This window comes from Nesoenas mayeri (assembly GCF_963082525.1).
Source record: "Nesoenas mayeri genome assembly, chromosome: 1".
NCBI lineage: Eukaryota > Metazoa > Chordata > Aves > Columbiformes > Columbidae > Nesoenas > Nesoenas mayeri.
Genome location: NC_137541.1, coordinates 148,767,843 through 148,783,021, shown reverse-complemented (window position 1 = coordinate 148,783,021; position 15,179 = coordinate 148,767,843). Strand labels below are relative to the sequence as shown.

Sequence of the window (15,179 nt, the reverse complement as noted above, 5' to 3'; positions counted from 1 at the left end):
CCCGATACGCTCGTGAATTACAGGTACAGCGTATATTCAAGCTGTTTTGGTTAAAAGAACCTCTTGACATTTGAGTTGTATTCTGTATTGATCTGTTTTCTGAGACAGTCAACACAAGGAGATATGTTCTCTTGAAAGACTTAAAATATGTCTTTTTAAATTCAGATGTTACCATAGTATCATTGATACTTTGATACTTTCTGGAGCAGGGATCTCTAGAACTAAGTGGCAAAGACTCGTGTACAAGACCTTAGACAAGTCTGTTTTGCAGGGAAAACTGGGTAACTAATGCTGCTTTTTGATGGAGAGCTAGAGAATAGTCTGACTGTTTATTCAGAGGAGGTATCTCTAGAAGGCATAAGAATTTTTCTTGCATCTTTTCTGTCTTCCCTCTCCGTCTGTACAGGCACAGTTTCTGTGTATGTGTCCATACCGGTAAATAATAGAGTGAGCTGAGGTGTTTTGATAGCCCACAATGCTGCATTTTATTAGCTTGCTCCCAGGCTCTGTTTTGCATTGCTCAAGGAACTTTCTCTCTGAGTAATCTGCTATAGGAAGGCATAGGCTTAAACTATGAGGACAGAAGCCAGTTGATAATACTTGATCTTAGTGTCAGGGATGAGTCTCAAGCTCTCTTTTCTTCAGCAGTATAAATGTGAGCCAAAGACGTTTTTCTTCCTTCTCTAGGGATAGTAAAATATTGTACATGACTTACTGCCACAAATCTGGGGAAATAATTGCCTTTGCCAGTGGGAATATGGTGGAGATAGTCGTTGTTGTTGATATTTAGAGTAACAGAACATAGGTAAGAGCATACCATAAGTCGAGGATGTCAAACTCATTTTCACCAGGGGCCACATCAGCCTTGTGGTTGCCTTCAAAGGGCCAAGTGTAATTTTAGGATTCAGCCCACAGGCCTTGTGTTTATCACTCAGTTATATGCATTGTACTTCTTTATCACCCACACTGTCTCATAACACACAAGACATACTGGTTTTCCTCCTTGAAACACAAATGTGTATTTACTTTCCCATCCATCATTAAATTGCCTTCCTTCTGCATCAGTCTTTCTCTTACTGGACATTTTGGGATTTAGATTGTTCCACCAAAGATGGTATGGTGTGCCACCTAAGTAGAAGACCAAGATGCCCATTAGGACCAAGTTAAATAATACTCAGGCCCTCTCACACAGGCTCACCTTTCCTTCAAACCCCCTTCCCCATGAACAGCAGTCACTCTTTCTCCATCTATCCCAGTAACAATCTCCTTATTCCCCCATTGCCAGTTCCTTGGACAGCAACATTATCCTTAATGCTGTTCCCCAGCATGAACATTCTCCTCATTCTTCCATGGTGGAATAAAGAGAATGTTCTTTTTGGGGTGGACATGCCTAGTGATATTCTCCTTTTATCACCCCCCATGAGGAGCATTCTCCTTATTCCACCATCCTTCTCCCGGTAATTCTTGTCTGTCTTGTCTTTCAGTGCCCAAGGCAGTTACTAGTGTTGCCCATCAGTGTCACCTATTATTCTTCTCACACAGATTCACCACTCTCTTGTAGCTATGGTCGCAGCTCCCGCTATTCTCCTGCTCCTGCAGTGCAACACGAGTCACACACGCTGCATGGTGACCAGTGCTGGCAGGAGGCTGGGGACAAGGAGCTCAGTGCTGCCACCATGGAGAAACAAAGTGCCAGGCCAGATAAAACAAGGTGGAGGGCTGGTTTCAGCCCATGGGCCATATGTTTGCCACTCATGCCATAAGTATTCTTAAACAGTACAAAAAGGAGTAGGGAGTTATTCAACATGAAAAAAAGGATCACTTCAGAGGAGATGCTCTTGAAATGACAAAGGGGACTCTAGGACAATTTTTAAGTTTACTGGTTCCAAAATCTCTTTGTCTGTTGAAGAGTTTCTTTTCAGAATATAGCTCCCAGTTTTATGGGCACAAATGAAAATTCAGCTAAAGAGAAAACAGATTTTTCAAAGCAAAAGGCTGCAGAGGAAAGCTATTCTAGATGATACTATGAATAAAAAATTACTCATTTTAAAATACATCATTACACTGGGGGGCAGGGAATAAATAGAAGAGAGAAGAAATACTGGATTCACTGTGGCTATGAGTAAGTGCCTGGAGTGAATGTGTTTTTCTTTTCTAGATCTCTTGCTAGTTTCCTGGCAATACTAGAAAACAAGGCGGCTGCTGTAGCTTATGCAGTACAAGAGAGGCTTTTTGGTCAGCATTGTTTAATGAGTTATTTTAATATCTTGAGTACTAGCTTCCAAGTGCCTCGTTTTCTGTGCTTGTTTTTAATGGCAGTGTCTGGAAAGCCCGCATGAAATACAATCCTTCCCTGAAGTGTCCTTTTTAAGATAGAGTGCTGGGCAAGATGAAAGAACAAGAAACTGTATCAGAGTATATATTTCCAGATACAGTGAAGGCATTGAGAATGGCTCTGAAATGTAAATATGCTGCTGGAAGTATATGTTTGACATGTTACTCTGCTGTGCTTTTTTAGCTAGCAGGAAAAAAAAGAATATGTTCCCGTCTGATGCATTTTGCATGGGAAGGGACTTCTGCTCTTTCCAGGGCCTCTCATCAGGGGCAAGGGGATGTTGTGAGGTTATTTTTATGGCTCTGTTGTGGTTGCACACTTGTTGTGTAAGAAGAACCCATGACTTTAGCTTTTTCTAACCTCCCTGGTTAATGCTAGCTTACAGTTTAGTTGCAAAATAAAACAATATTTAATCACGATGGCTAAAACCTTACCTGCAGTTAAACACAACTGGATGTTGTTTGGCCTTCTCCATACCGGAAAGTGTTTGGCTTTATGTATACTACTTGGTGTTTCCCATTTCTCAACACCAAGGAATAGTTAAAGTGTTAAATGTGCCTTTTGCCTTTCATTTTCTCATCTGTAAAAAGCTAATGCTATTGCTTTCCCGTAACTTCTTTGAGGATTCATTTGTTTATGAATCCATTGGAGATCCAAGAGAGATCAGGTATTCCTGCAAGTCTCTGTTGGACACAAAGCTACATTTATTTCCAAGAAAAATGTGTTTTCAGATCTCTGCTGAGTCAAGTGTGTGTGAGCTGCAGCCTTCAGCCACAGATGTACCAGCAATACACTTCTTCCATGCACACCCTTGTCTTCCAACAAAATGGCAAACATTGGTCTAATCCTTAGGAAAAGGCATTGAAAATACGAGATGTTCTGTGTACACTCTGATAGAATAACTGAATGTGTGCAACTCCAGAACCTTGTGCTTGTTGCTTCAGGTGAATCAGCAGCATGAAGTTTGCTTCGTACAAAGTGTGTTTGCTGTGGCTGATACAAGGATGGCTTTTTCTATAAGTGGGGAGTACGAGGAAGATGCACAGGCCTGGGCTGAAGTTGACACCTTCCTCCCTGCCTTGTGGCTATCGCTCTCATGTGGTAGCATCTATCTTTTTACAGCATACTGTGCTGTTCTGAACTCATCAGGAGCCAAGTGCATGCTTCAGCTTACAAAGGCCAAATATCCTTCTTGTAGGGTTTGTCATTAACTGTGGTTTGTCCAGATGAGTAAGTATCAATAAACAGAAAATACCTAGAGAGAGGTTACTTGAGTTTGCAGTTTCCCAGTGTTAAAATGTTTTATCCAGACATTTTCTAATTTCACATATTTGTTGCATTTTGCTTTGAAGATTTGCGAAATATCCTGCAGGAAGGACTTTTGGGAATGACAGAATAATTTGTTGCAAAATCTAAGCCATTGAAGAGACCTGGATTGTAATGCATACATTTACACAGCCTAATAAGTAGCAGGGAGCTGAGAAACCTTGTGACTGTGGTTTCAAAGGCACTTTATAGTATGGGTGAAGATACTCATGGGAAGTGCTCAATTTTTCTAATCTTTGGAAGTGCTACCTTGGTATTATATCTGATGATGTGAGACTTCACATGTGTGCAAAAAATGTAGATAAGTCCCAGGTGAAATAAGTTGTTGTTGGAAGTACTATTGGTTGGTACTATTGAAAAACCTTAACATTCTTGTCTGAAGAAAATGTGTGTGTGGAAATCATCAGCTGTTGTAGCTCTGATTTAGAATTTGCATTACAAATACTGCAAACTAGTATAAATTACCTTGCTGTATGTTCTACAGTTTCCGGTGGCGTTGATTAGAGCTTAGAAGTGTTTCATGCTGAGAAAACAATGCTTGTTAAAGTTTTAAGAGGGATTCTTAAGAAAGCTTTTGGACAGGGTAGAGTTAATTTGCCCTTTTAGGAAGAAAAACACTCTTATTAAGGTAAGAACAATTCTTTTTTTCTTTGCCTACAGGAAGGAGTTGAAGTCAGGGTTGCCAGAATATTCAATACCTTTGGTCCTCGAATGCATATGAATGATGGTAGAGTTGTCAGTAATTTTATCCTACAAGCCCTCCAAGGAGAACCACTAACAGTAAGTAATGACTTCTCAGTGATGCAAAGAATCATTTGCCTTCATATCCTATCCTCATGTGCTATGAAGGAAGCTAGATTTCAGAAAACACTGAGGTGTTCCCTCCCTCTGAAAAAGTTTTTCAATATATAAAGCTCAAGTCTATAGAATTATGTGTGCAAAGATACACTCTGTTGATGGTATTGGAGTTGTTCAGTCTGGAGAAATGAAGGCTCTGGAGAGACCTAATTGTGGCCTTTCAGTACTTAAAAGGGCCCTATAAGAAAGATAGGGACAGACTTTTTAGCAGGGCCTTTTATGACAGGATAAGGGGTAATAGTTTTAAACTAGAAGAGGGGAGATTCAGGCCAGACACAAGGAAGAAATTTTTTACAGTGAGGGTGGTGAAACACTGGCCCAGGTTGCCCAGAGAGGTGGCAGATGCCTCATCCCTGGGGACATTCCAGGCCAGGCTGGACGGGGCTCTGAGCAACCTGATCTAGTTGCAGATGTCCCTGCTCATTGCAGGGGGGCTGGACTAGATGGCCTTTGAAGGTCCCTTCCAACACAAACTATTACATGATTTCATGTATACCAGTTGTATTGTCTTTCCTGTTCCCTGGGAAAACAAGCATGTGGTAAGATATGTGTTTCTCTACTTAAATATGCCTACTGATAACTTCCAGAATTCAGGTATTCATGGTATACTGTGAAAAAATAATAAATCTGATACCATTAATGTACACTGTAGGTATGTCTTAATATCTGTTTTGAACTGCAACAACTATCTTACTCCAAAGTTCTAGCCACTAGAAATTATTTTACTTTCCATTTGCCCATATAGCAATATTTAGACAGTCATATGATTTTTTTTTTTGTTCTGATTCCTTTAAATGCTTACAGTGCTGTTTTTCTTGACAGTTTTTTTAGAGACCACTAGCATTTGGTGGTCTCTTTGAAGTCAGTTATCTGATGATAATGAGCAAATAAAAATTGCTCATCATAACCACATCTTAGTATTCTGAGGTTTGCTTTAAATATTTGGCTGTCTCTTCTGGCTGAGTGAATGCTGCAGCCTCTTTCAGTATTCCAGGAGAGGACAAAGTGTCTCTCTGTCCTACATCCCTGAGAATGTTTCCTGCACCCAGAGTTCTAGTTAACAAAATGCTTAAGGTTATGTTTCCTGGAGACACGTCCAAGAGCAAAGAGACTTTCAAAGCACTGGTTCTTTGCCAAAGGCTCTGCATGCACATCTTTTTCCGTTCCTGCAACACTGAGCTTGTGTCTCAGGTGTTTCTTGGGACATTTTTCTAGAAGAGTAAGGAGAAGATAATTAGGCTGAAGAGGATTTTTATATTTATGTAATTCTTCTATTTTCATCTGGTTTTAGGTCTATGGACCTGGAACTCAGACAAGAGCTTTCCAGTATGTCAGGTAAGTGTCGTTTGTACTGTGTGGTATTTATTTTACTTGCTGGTTCTTTGAGCTTGACCAGCTTTGTATGCATTTTAGTCAAAGAAATTATGTTCATTCTTAGGCCAGCTTTACTTTCAGAAGAAAGACAATGAAGTTCTTAAAAATACCAAGAAACAAAACATTAGTTGATTTAAAACTTTTAATTAAAATATTAATGTGTTCTTCCCTTCAAAGGACAGCAAGTAACGGGTAGGGAAGTTTTTCATGCTGCTTTGAGTCTGAGCAGTGTGTCAGCCCTTACATTTCAATGCAGTACTGCCACCTTGTGTCTTCGGGGTGCTGTGGTCGATGTGGGAGCTCTGCAGGCATGTGCCTCCTTTTGGGGCAAAGGAACCAGTTGAGAGGGAATTGCTGGAGCTAATATTTGCAGTGTAAGCAAAGGCAGAATATGCTTTCACTATAAAAAAATGAGTCTGTACCACAGAATCTTTTGTTCTGTCGTGCTGGCTGCACTTCCGTGCCAGGATTCTGCTTTGTTTTAATCATCTGCTGCTTGGAAATGTTCTCTCCCTCTGCTTAAAGTTATGACAGCAGTGATAGACATTAAGGAAACCCCATCAGTTCAAAGTAGCCACTCCTTTCCTGACTGTGAGTCATAATGAAAGGAATCTGGATTTCTATGTCCGGGGCAAAATGCTGAGTTCGCTAATAATCCAAAATAACTTTGGGTTATTTTGCTAGGAGGAGGTAGCACCAAAATGCTGTGTTTTAACAAATATGGTTTAAGAATTTCTGAAAGCGAGAAGACAATCCAAACAACAAACTGCAAAGCAGGTGGTGGTGTCATGTGCATCTGTATTACAACCTAACTACTTTATTTGAAATGTGTTACAAGTGGGCCTCTAAATATGCTTGGATACTGGAGGGAAGAGGAAGTATTAATTTTTTAGTAACTTGATTTTTTTTTTATGGTGTTTCACTTTCTCACATGAACTATGGCCAGTATGTCCCTAAGATAATCGCCCTTTCAAACTAACCTTTAGTTCAGTATATGTTACATTACAGCAAGCAGCCATTGCACCCATTGCAAAATACACTGTAAATCTAATTTCAGTATTGTTCAGCTGCTTGATCTGCTTTACTAGAGCTCTGAGGAGGTAGCTCTCTTTTTAGACAAGAATATTATTTATAGGCAAGTAGAAATTGCCTCAATCTGTTCTTACCTTTTATATAGTGATCTTGTGAATGGGTTGGTGGCGTTGATGAACAGCAATGTCAGCAGTCCTGTCAACTTGGTGAGTACGACAGATCTGCTCTACTGTTTACTGTGTAGTGGCCAACATTACCTCTGTTTTCCTCCTCATCACTGATGCTGATTTGTAAAAGAATTAAATGGAGTAGAAAAGCTCTTTCCATTATGAATAATATATTCTTCCATGTATTTTTTTTTAAAAGGAGATTAATCCCCTAGATATTGAGATCTTGTAGTTCCAAGAACAAGATAAATTTATTAGAGTTTTTCATTTGTTTTAGCAAAAAGATTTGTGCAACTAGAATATGGAAAAAAAAAAATGAGCAGAGAGGGGCACATGCAAAATACACCCAGGAAATTATGGTGAAAGCCTGGTTTTAATGAAAAAAACACTGAAGGAATACTTAGCTCTAAATAATTAGAGATCACTTCATACTAGTCTTGATTAGAGGAAAATGGGGAAGTATTTGACTGTATAATTTTCTGGTATTGATTAAGGCTGCTTAGAACTTTTCTCAGCAGTGGATATAAGAATAGAAAAATGATGCATATGCCCATTAATTTCTGTGTATGCCAACTTTTGCCAAATCATATATACAACACTTCAGGGAATTGTTCACTAGATTTTCCTTTTTTACTGTGGCCATGAATTAATTTCTATGCTTGTCTTTTTAAACCCCATCACGTTTCATCTCCAGAAAACTCAGTGTTTAGATCTCTATGTACCTAAATGCTCAGCTTTAGATCAAACAAAATATAGTAAAAAAGAGTTTTGCAATGAGGAAAGCTAGGGTGGGAGGAATTGAGTCTGATGATGGTGAGCAAATGCTAACAGGAAGCTTTCTGAATTTTATTTTGAGATATCTGGAGTTCATGTGCAAGCTGGTTAAAAAATAGTTAAAAAAAGGACTACTGTATAGGAAAGCAAGTAGCTTTATACATATTGATATGTAAGGTGTAGTAAATGTGGAAGCAATTGATTGCAGCCAAATTATTTTGATTTCCCAACTTTAGATGAACAGAGAATTTAGCATACTTCTTTGTTATATTGTGTGTCCTCAACTCAGCAAAGTCCCTGGATCCAGATTTCGAACTGATGATGTGGTTGTGTGGGCTGCTGAGTAGCATATGCCTTCACTGTAAGTGAGGTGCATTTGTCCATTCTTTACAGACTGATTTATTTGGGCACCCCCCTATATACGTTGAATTAGCAAGGCAAATGTAATGGAGGGCAACTTTTCCAATGGGTGTGAATCTTAGCAAAGTTACATTTTTTCATCAAAGTAGGACTAAGGCATAATGTTTAGCTTTTTCAGAGTTTAACATGACCGTGTTAGAAGTGTCTCATGTCAGAAAGCTAGCCTGTTGTAAGGTTTTCAATTGTTATCGTAATGAATACCTCTTCTGTTTCTAGGGAAACCCAGAAGAGCACACTATCCTAGAATTTGCCCAGTTAATTAAAAAACTTGTTGGTGAGTATGATAACTAATTCTTCCTAAAGCTTATGAAGTACTTATTGTCATTAGCTGATTATTACTTGATTAATGTGTGTAATATATGGATAATTTAGTAGGTCTTTGGATTTCTTAATAACTTTATCAAAGCCATTTAACTGTATCCTGATCATATAATTAAATATTCTTGAGATAATCCAAATCCCCTCAATTGTATGTAAAATATTACATGAATTGTAGAAAGAATACATTCTTTCTGTGTATCTGCAGTCTATACCCATTATTTTATATAGTGATTTTTGAACTTTTTTAGCTTTGTTTTGGCACAAGGGCTTGGAGGACCTGGGACCTCAAGTCCTGGGACATGAGGGAAGGTCAGGAAGATGTGCCAGGGGAGGTTTAGGTTGGACATTATGAAAAGGTTCTTCCCCCAGAGGGTGGTGGAGCACTGGAACAGGCTCCCCAGGGAGGTGTCACAGCCCCAAGCCTGACAGTGTTCAAGAAGAGACTGGACAACACCCTCAGACACATGGTGTGAACTGTGGGGTTGCCCTGTGCAGGGACAGGAGTTTGACTCGATGATCCTTGTGGATCCCTTCCAACTCAAGACATTCTATTAAATGTAAAATACATGAATGAAAATGCCTTGCCTAACATCTTAGCTGAAATACAGATATTTCAGCAGCGTGGTTCCTCACAATCATGCGGGCTGTTCTCCCTCAACTACCGTTCAAAAACCTGATGCTGTGGTGACAGTCTGTCTCTATTTTTCATGGATCCACCAGTGACTCTTGCAAGGGCTGTGAGCACCTCCCAGCTATGTGGCTAGGAAGAAAGCACTGTGGCTTTCTCTTTGTTCTTGCTCTTGATACCTGTAGCAAATCAGAGCTCTAAAGAATGGAAGCGCGTGGCTGTGCTTAGTCTTTTAGTGCAGCTTCCTAATGAGAGGAAACATACTGGTGCCATTAGCCAAGGGTTTTTAGTCGGTAGATTCCAAAAGTGCTTCTGAGGGATCTGGAAAAGGCAAGTTCAAAGATACAGTATGGAAGCTGATGCATGTGATGTTTCTAGTAGAGGGCTATCCTCTCTGGAAAACATTTGTGAATCCACAGATCAGTGAAGGCAATTGAAAATCACAGCACCAAACCCATCAGGCACATAGAATTATTGTTAGCTCCATTTATCTGTTCACAAACAACTGAATCTGTTTCAGTCCACCCAAAGAGGTGGTTTAGTTCTATAGCCATAAAATCTCACAGTAACATAGCATGTAAACTATTAGCTACCTTTGGTTAGAGAAATTGTCCTGTTTCTGCTTATTGTCATGAGGAAAGGCAAGTACCATGTTGGCTATTGACATCAGACTGCAGAGTATGGACAAAGAGGAATTGAAGTCCTTTTACAATGCAGAGGTGCTAACAGAATGACAGAATGGTTGAGGATGGAAGGGACCTCTGGAGGTCATTTGGTCCAACCCTTCTGCTCAAGCAGGGTCACCTACAGCCAGCAGTGGCCCAGGACCATGTCCAGACAGCTTTTGAGTATCTCCAAGGGTGGAAACTCCACAGCCTCCTTGGGCAACCTATGCCAGCACTGGGTCACCCTCACAGTAACAATGTAACAATGTGTTTCCTGATGTTCAGATGAAACCACCTGTGGTTCATTTTGTGCCCATTGCCTCTGGTCCTGTCACATGGCACCACTGAAAAGATCCTGGCTGCCTCTTCTTTACCCTCCCCATCAGGTATTTGTACACATGGATAAAATCCCCCTGAGCCTTCTCTTCTCCAGGCTGAAAAGTCCCGGCTCTCTCAGCTGGTCCTCACAGGAGAGGTGCTTCAGTCCCTTCATCATCTCTGTGGCCTTTTGTTGGATGCTCTCCAGTATGTCCATGTCTCTCTTGTACTGGGAAGCCCAGGACTGGACCCAGCACTCCAGATGTATCTCCCCATTGCTGAGGAGAGGGGAAAGATCATCTTCCTCAACTTGCTGAGAGCACTTCTCCCGCTGGAGCCCAGGATACCATTTTCCTTCTTTGTGGCAAGGGCACATTGCTGGCTCATATTCAACTTGGTGTCCACTGGGACATCCAGGTCCATTGCTGCCAAGCTGTTTTCCAACTGTTTGGCCCCCAGCCTGTACTGGTCCATGCAGCTGTTCCTCCCCAGGTATGGGACTTTGCATTTCTCCTTGTTGAACTTCTTGAGTTCCTATCAGTCCATTTCTCCAGCCTTCTTTGTCAAGGTCCCTCTGGATGGCAGCACAACTCTCTGGTGTATCATCAACTCTGAACTGACTTCCTGGGGTACACCACTAGTTACCAGCCTCCAACTAGACTTTGTGTCACTGATCACCATGCTCTGGGCCTGGCCGTGCAGCCGGTTTTCAATCCACCCCACTGTCTGCTCAGCCCTCAATAAGGATGTTATGGGAGACGGTGTCAAAAACCTCACTGAGGTCAAGGTAGATGGTCTCGACTCCCCTTGGCCACTGAGGCAGTCATTTCATCGTAGAAAGTTATTAGACTAGTCAAACATAGCTTCCTTCTTGTGAATCCATGCTGAAATCTTTGTGAAATGCTTTGTGAATCCATCTTGCTGTGGCACAGCTGGTTCACCCAGCTGTTGCCAGCAGTGCAGCTGTGTCTGTGGAAAGCATTTCAATGTTAGGATTGTGAAGCAGAAAGCTGCAGAAAGACCTGGTGCTACAATAGGTAGGAAAGGTATAAATGCAAAGCATAGTGAATTGCAGATGATAATGCACCCTCTCTTGTTTAACAGGCAGTGGGAGTGAAATCCAGTTTCTCTCAGAAGCACAGGATGACCCTCAGAAACGAAAACCTGACATCAAAAAAGCCAAGTTATTGCTTGGCTGGGAACCTGTGGTGCGTACAGCTGTGTTAATGTTGGTGTGTGCAAAAACGCAGGGCGGCCGAGGGGGGCAGAGGAGGACCACATGATAAAGATACATTCCAGTTAACAGAATTTCTGCTTAACATAGTCTCCAGGGCAGTTTAAAAGCCTGACACTCGTATGTTGCCCTAGCTTACAATTCAAGAACTGCTGGGTAAGATTGTATGGCCTATGCAATGCAGAAGAGCAGATTAGCATTTGTAATAGACTTAAGTAGAAAAAAGTGTTGTTAGGATAGGCTTTTTAGCTGTTTCACATGCATACTATGAAGCGTCTGCCTTTCTGTAAGCCTGATGAATCCTTTGAAATATATGGTACGTAGTTATGGGAGCTAATGAGTTTGCTGTTGTTGCTGCGGTTCTTCCTATTTTGCAGTGATAACGTGCATTATGGAAGGAAAAAAATTGCTTTTATTTAATAAAATATTTTTTAGAAAATCTTTGGAGTAAGATTGTTGTTAAGACTATCTTGTTACATCATTGTAACCAAAAAGTTTTTGTTTGGATTAATAAGGAGAAATGTAAGCACCAGAAAAAATCCGGTTTTTAGAGTTTGTTTAAACAGAAACTCAAGCAAAACAGAAGCTACCCAGACAGAGATTACACTTTTATTATTATCGTTATTATTATTAGGAGCAGTATTATTATGGTGTGGACCGAAGTAAAACAGAATAAGAAGCCCTTATTTTAGAGTAGAAGTATCATATGGAAAAGATGTTGAGGGCTTGTTCTGTGTGTTGATAAGCTTGAAACACGCTCAGGGTTAGTCTAATGTCTCACAACCCACAATAATGTCTGTCCATCTATAAAGCTTTGTTACCAGCCACCTGGGGTGACGTCAGGATTGTTCTGCACAGCTAATAAGCAAGAAATACAAAATGCCCATGGTTGCTGTTTTTTCTGTTCCCAACCTTTTTGGTGAAGTTTACCGCAAGTGTATAACCAGACGTAGCTGATGATAAAATCTGGTTTGTTTGGGGAGGTAAAGTCTACTTAATCCCCAGAAAGGGTGTGACTTTTGTAGTCAACTCCCCATTCTAGCTAGCACAGTGACTTTTTTTTTTTTAAGATTTACAGACAAAAATCTTTCCAGGAAGCATGTGAACCTGTCTACTAAATGTAACAGGAAAAGGTAGCTCTGAACCCCTTCTGAAAGGATTCATGGAGGCACCGGATATTAACAGACTGTGCCTGAAAGTATGAGGATGATGGCAAGTGGTAGAGTCACAAAAGGTTTAAAACAGTTGACTTTTATAGTTCTGAACTTCTGTGTTCGGCACAGTCAGTACCAAATATTACTCTGAAGTAGCAGTTCGGTGTTGGTACATCAAGGCAAATAGTCTTCGTGCTGCTGTTTTATCCTCCTGTATTGGTGATGGGATCAGCAAGCATGTCAGAGCATGTGGCTCCTGAGAAAAGTGGATAGTATTTCTGTTGTTCCTGTCTACCAATCATAGTCTTTAAATACAGGCATAGAATATAAAGAATTACAATTATTTGTATAGGATTTAAGAATATAAAATGAAATACTGGATGACAATTTGTATCCCTTTTTCTGTATATCAGTGGAGCATTGAAGAAATAAAAACTAAAAAAGCCCCACCACCTTCATAACTTTCTGTGGTATATACCATTGTCATGGTTTATGTGAGATTCTGTGAAAGAGGATTTTTAATCATTAGAAACAGAAGGGGCTTAAATTGTGTGCTTATCTCTTTCAGTGTATTATGAATTGAAAGTAGAATTATGTGTGTTTTGACACTAAACAGACCAGTCATAACCATCTGATGAGATTTAAATTTGTTGGGTTTTTTACTTAGTGTGTCAGAAAATGTATCTGATGTTTTAAAGCTAAGACACACATTAGCAGTGCAGAGATGTAACCAGTATGTGGTGCTGTTAATACTTATATTGGCTAAGAATTAGATTTCCTAGCAGTCTTCTGATAGCTGTATTAAAAAAGATGCTGTTGTGAAAAGAGCTGATGTGAACTTAGAGTGATACGATTTTCTGCTCACTTTTGGGAACAGGTCCCCTTGGAAGAAGGTTTGAATAAAGCAATTCATTACTTCCGTAAAGAACTTGAGTATCAGGCGAACAATCAGTATATCCCCAAACCAAAACCCGCAAGGATGAAGAAAGGAAGAACAAGACATAACTGAAGACTGTTAGTTGGACAGGAGATTCCCTGCTTGACATTTGACAGATGTAATTTTTTTTTCTTCTTGTTTATTTTGAGAGAGACTTTGAAACAGGTATCATGAAGAATAAACTGGAATTTCATTCTGAAGCTTGCTTTAAAGAAGTGGATGTGCCTAAAAATAACAAATATTCCCCTTCCCCTGCAAATCTTGCCTTGCACTTTTTAAATCTGTCTTTTTATGTAAAATAGAGTAGAAGCATCTTTTAGTATCTTCAAGTTTTATATCTTGCTGTGAGATCATTTTGTTGTGACTGTCCTTGACAGTTTTATTTACTGGTTTCTTTGTGAAGCTGAAGATAAACACAAATGGAATGGAAGATGCCAATTTATTTATAAAATGGGTACTATAAAATATGAGATGTTCTCCTATGCATAAGAAAAAAGCTAGTGGTATTGTCAGGTGAGAGACACTGATATCTAAGTAAAGACGAGTTTAAAAGAATTCTGTATGAGAGCTTTATGTATTGTTTAAAGGAGAGATTTTTTTCAAAAGCTTAGTTTTAGTTGTACACTTGAATTTGAGATATTTTCATTGACTACCATGGATAAGGATATTTTGAATCACTACTACTGTGTTGTGCATACTCTGGGAAAAAAAGTTAATGTATTATTGGTTACAGTGGTTGAATATGCTATTTTAATAAAATATTGAAACTTCTGCTTATTAGTTTCAGGGTTTTACTGTGGGCACTTCTCTGGCACTACACATCTGTGCATTTATTGTATATTCATTAGAAAGTAACAGTCTGTAAATAATTGGCTCAAAGTTAATAACTTTGGTCTTTCTTTGCTTGTCTCTTGATAGATACATAGAAGGGCTGCAGGATGCCTGTTGAAATAGATCAGACAAAAACAACATGAATTGTTCCAATTCAGGTAGTTCATAGTGATGCAGGACCTTAACATTTGTTTTTTCAAACCGTAGAGTCTAACTTCAGCCTCTCTAACAGAGGAAACGTTTCTGTTTTAAACAGTTAACGAATTGCCAGTAAATGCTTTCAACTTTGATAACTATGCATGTCATCTTAACAAAAAAAACAACATAAACATATAAAATATCCAGGTCCCCTTATTTTTAATAGCTCCCCTTTATTTTTAATACCAAAGACTGGATACCTAGGAGGGGAGACCGGTAGAGGTTTTTAAAAGCTATTTGGGCTTAGTGCCACTCAAAACTGAAAATCCTAAATCTCATCAAGCAAAGCGACTTGACTTTGTCTCATTAAAATTTGAGGTTTCATGAGCTTCGAGTGTCTTTATGTTGATCGTCAAAGCGGGAATTACCTGTGGCAATGACCTGATGCCTGGACCCCTGATGCCTGCGAGCAGGGTGGTATTTAGGCTCCCTGGTCCACCAGAGCCTTCTGGTGATGACAGGGCTTGGGGTCCCATCCAGCCTGTCTGGTCAAGTTCCCTCAGGCCCCAGCAGTGATGGTGCTGCTGTCTTTGCTGTGTGCCCTGTCTGGGCTGGGTTTGCAGTCATCCTTTTAAGACAAAACAGTTTCTTCTCTGCTCACGTGTGT

At 39.9% G+C, this 15,179-nt stretch overlaps 1 protein-coding gene across 2 annotated transcripts in view; it reads left to right on the top strand.

Annotated features, from left to right (window-relative positions):
* Positions 1-13,795, top strand: part of UXS1 (UDP-glucuronate decarboxylase 1) — a gene marked incomplete at its 5' end in the record, with an annotated part of 67,297 nt that extends 53,502 nt beyond the window's left edge. Inside the window, 6 exons of one of the 2 annotated variants that reach the window (XM_080360853.1) lie at positions 4,322-4,441; positions 5,811-5,854; positions 7,071-7,131; positions 8,503-8,564; positions 11,327-11,426; positions 13,484-13,795. In XM_080360853.1, the coding sequence (XP_080216979.1) occupies positions 4,322-4,441; positions 5,811-5,854; positions 7,071-7,131; positions 8,503-8,564; positions 11,327-11,426; positions 13,484-13,615 (519 nt within the window). In that variant the 3' untranslated portion in view covers positions 13,616-13,795. The remainder of the gene's footprint in view (positions 1-4,321; positions 4,442-5,810; positions 5,855-7,070; positions 7,132-8,502; positions 8,565-11,326; positions 11,427-13,483) is intronic. The other variant, XM_080360854.1, reaches the window with a different exon arrangement.
* Between the last annotated feature and the right edge of the window lie 1,384 nt (positions 13,796-15,179).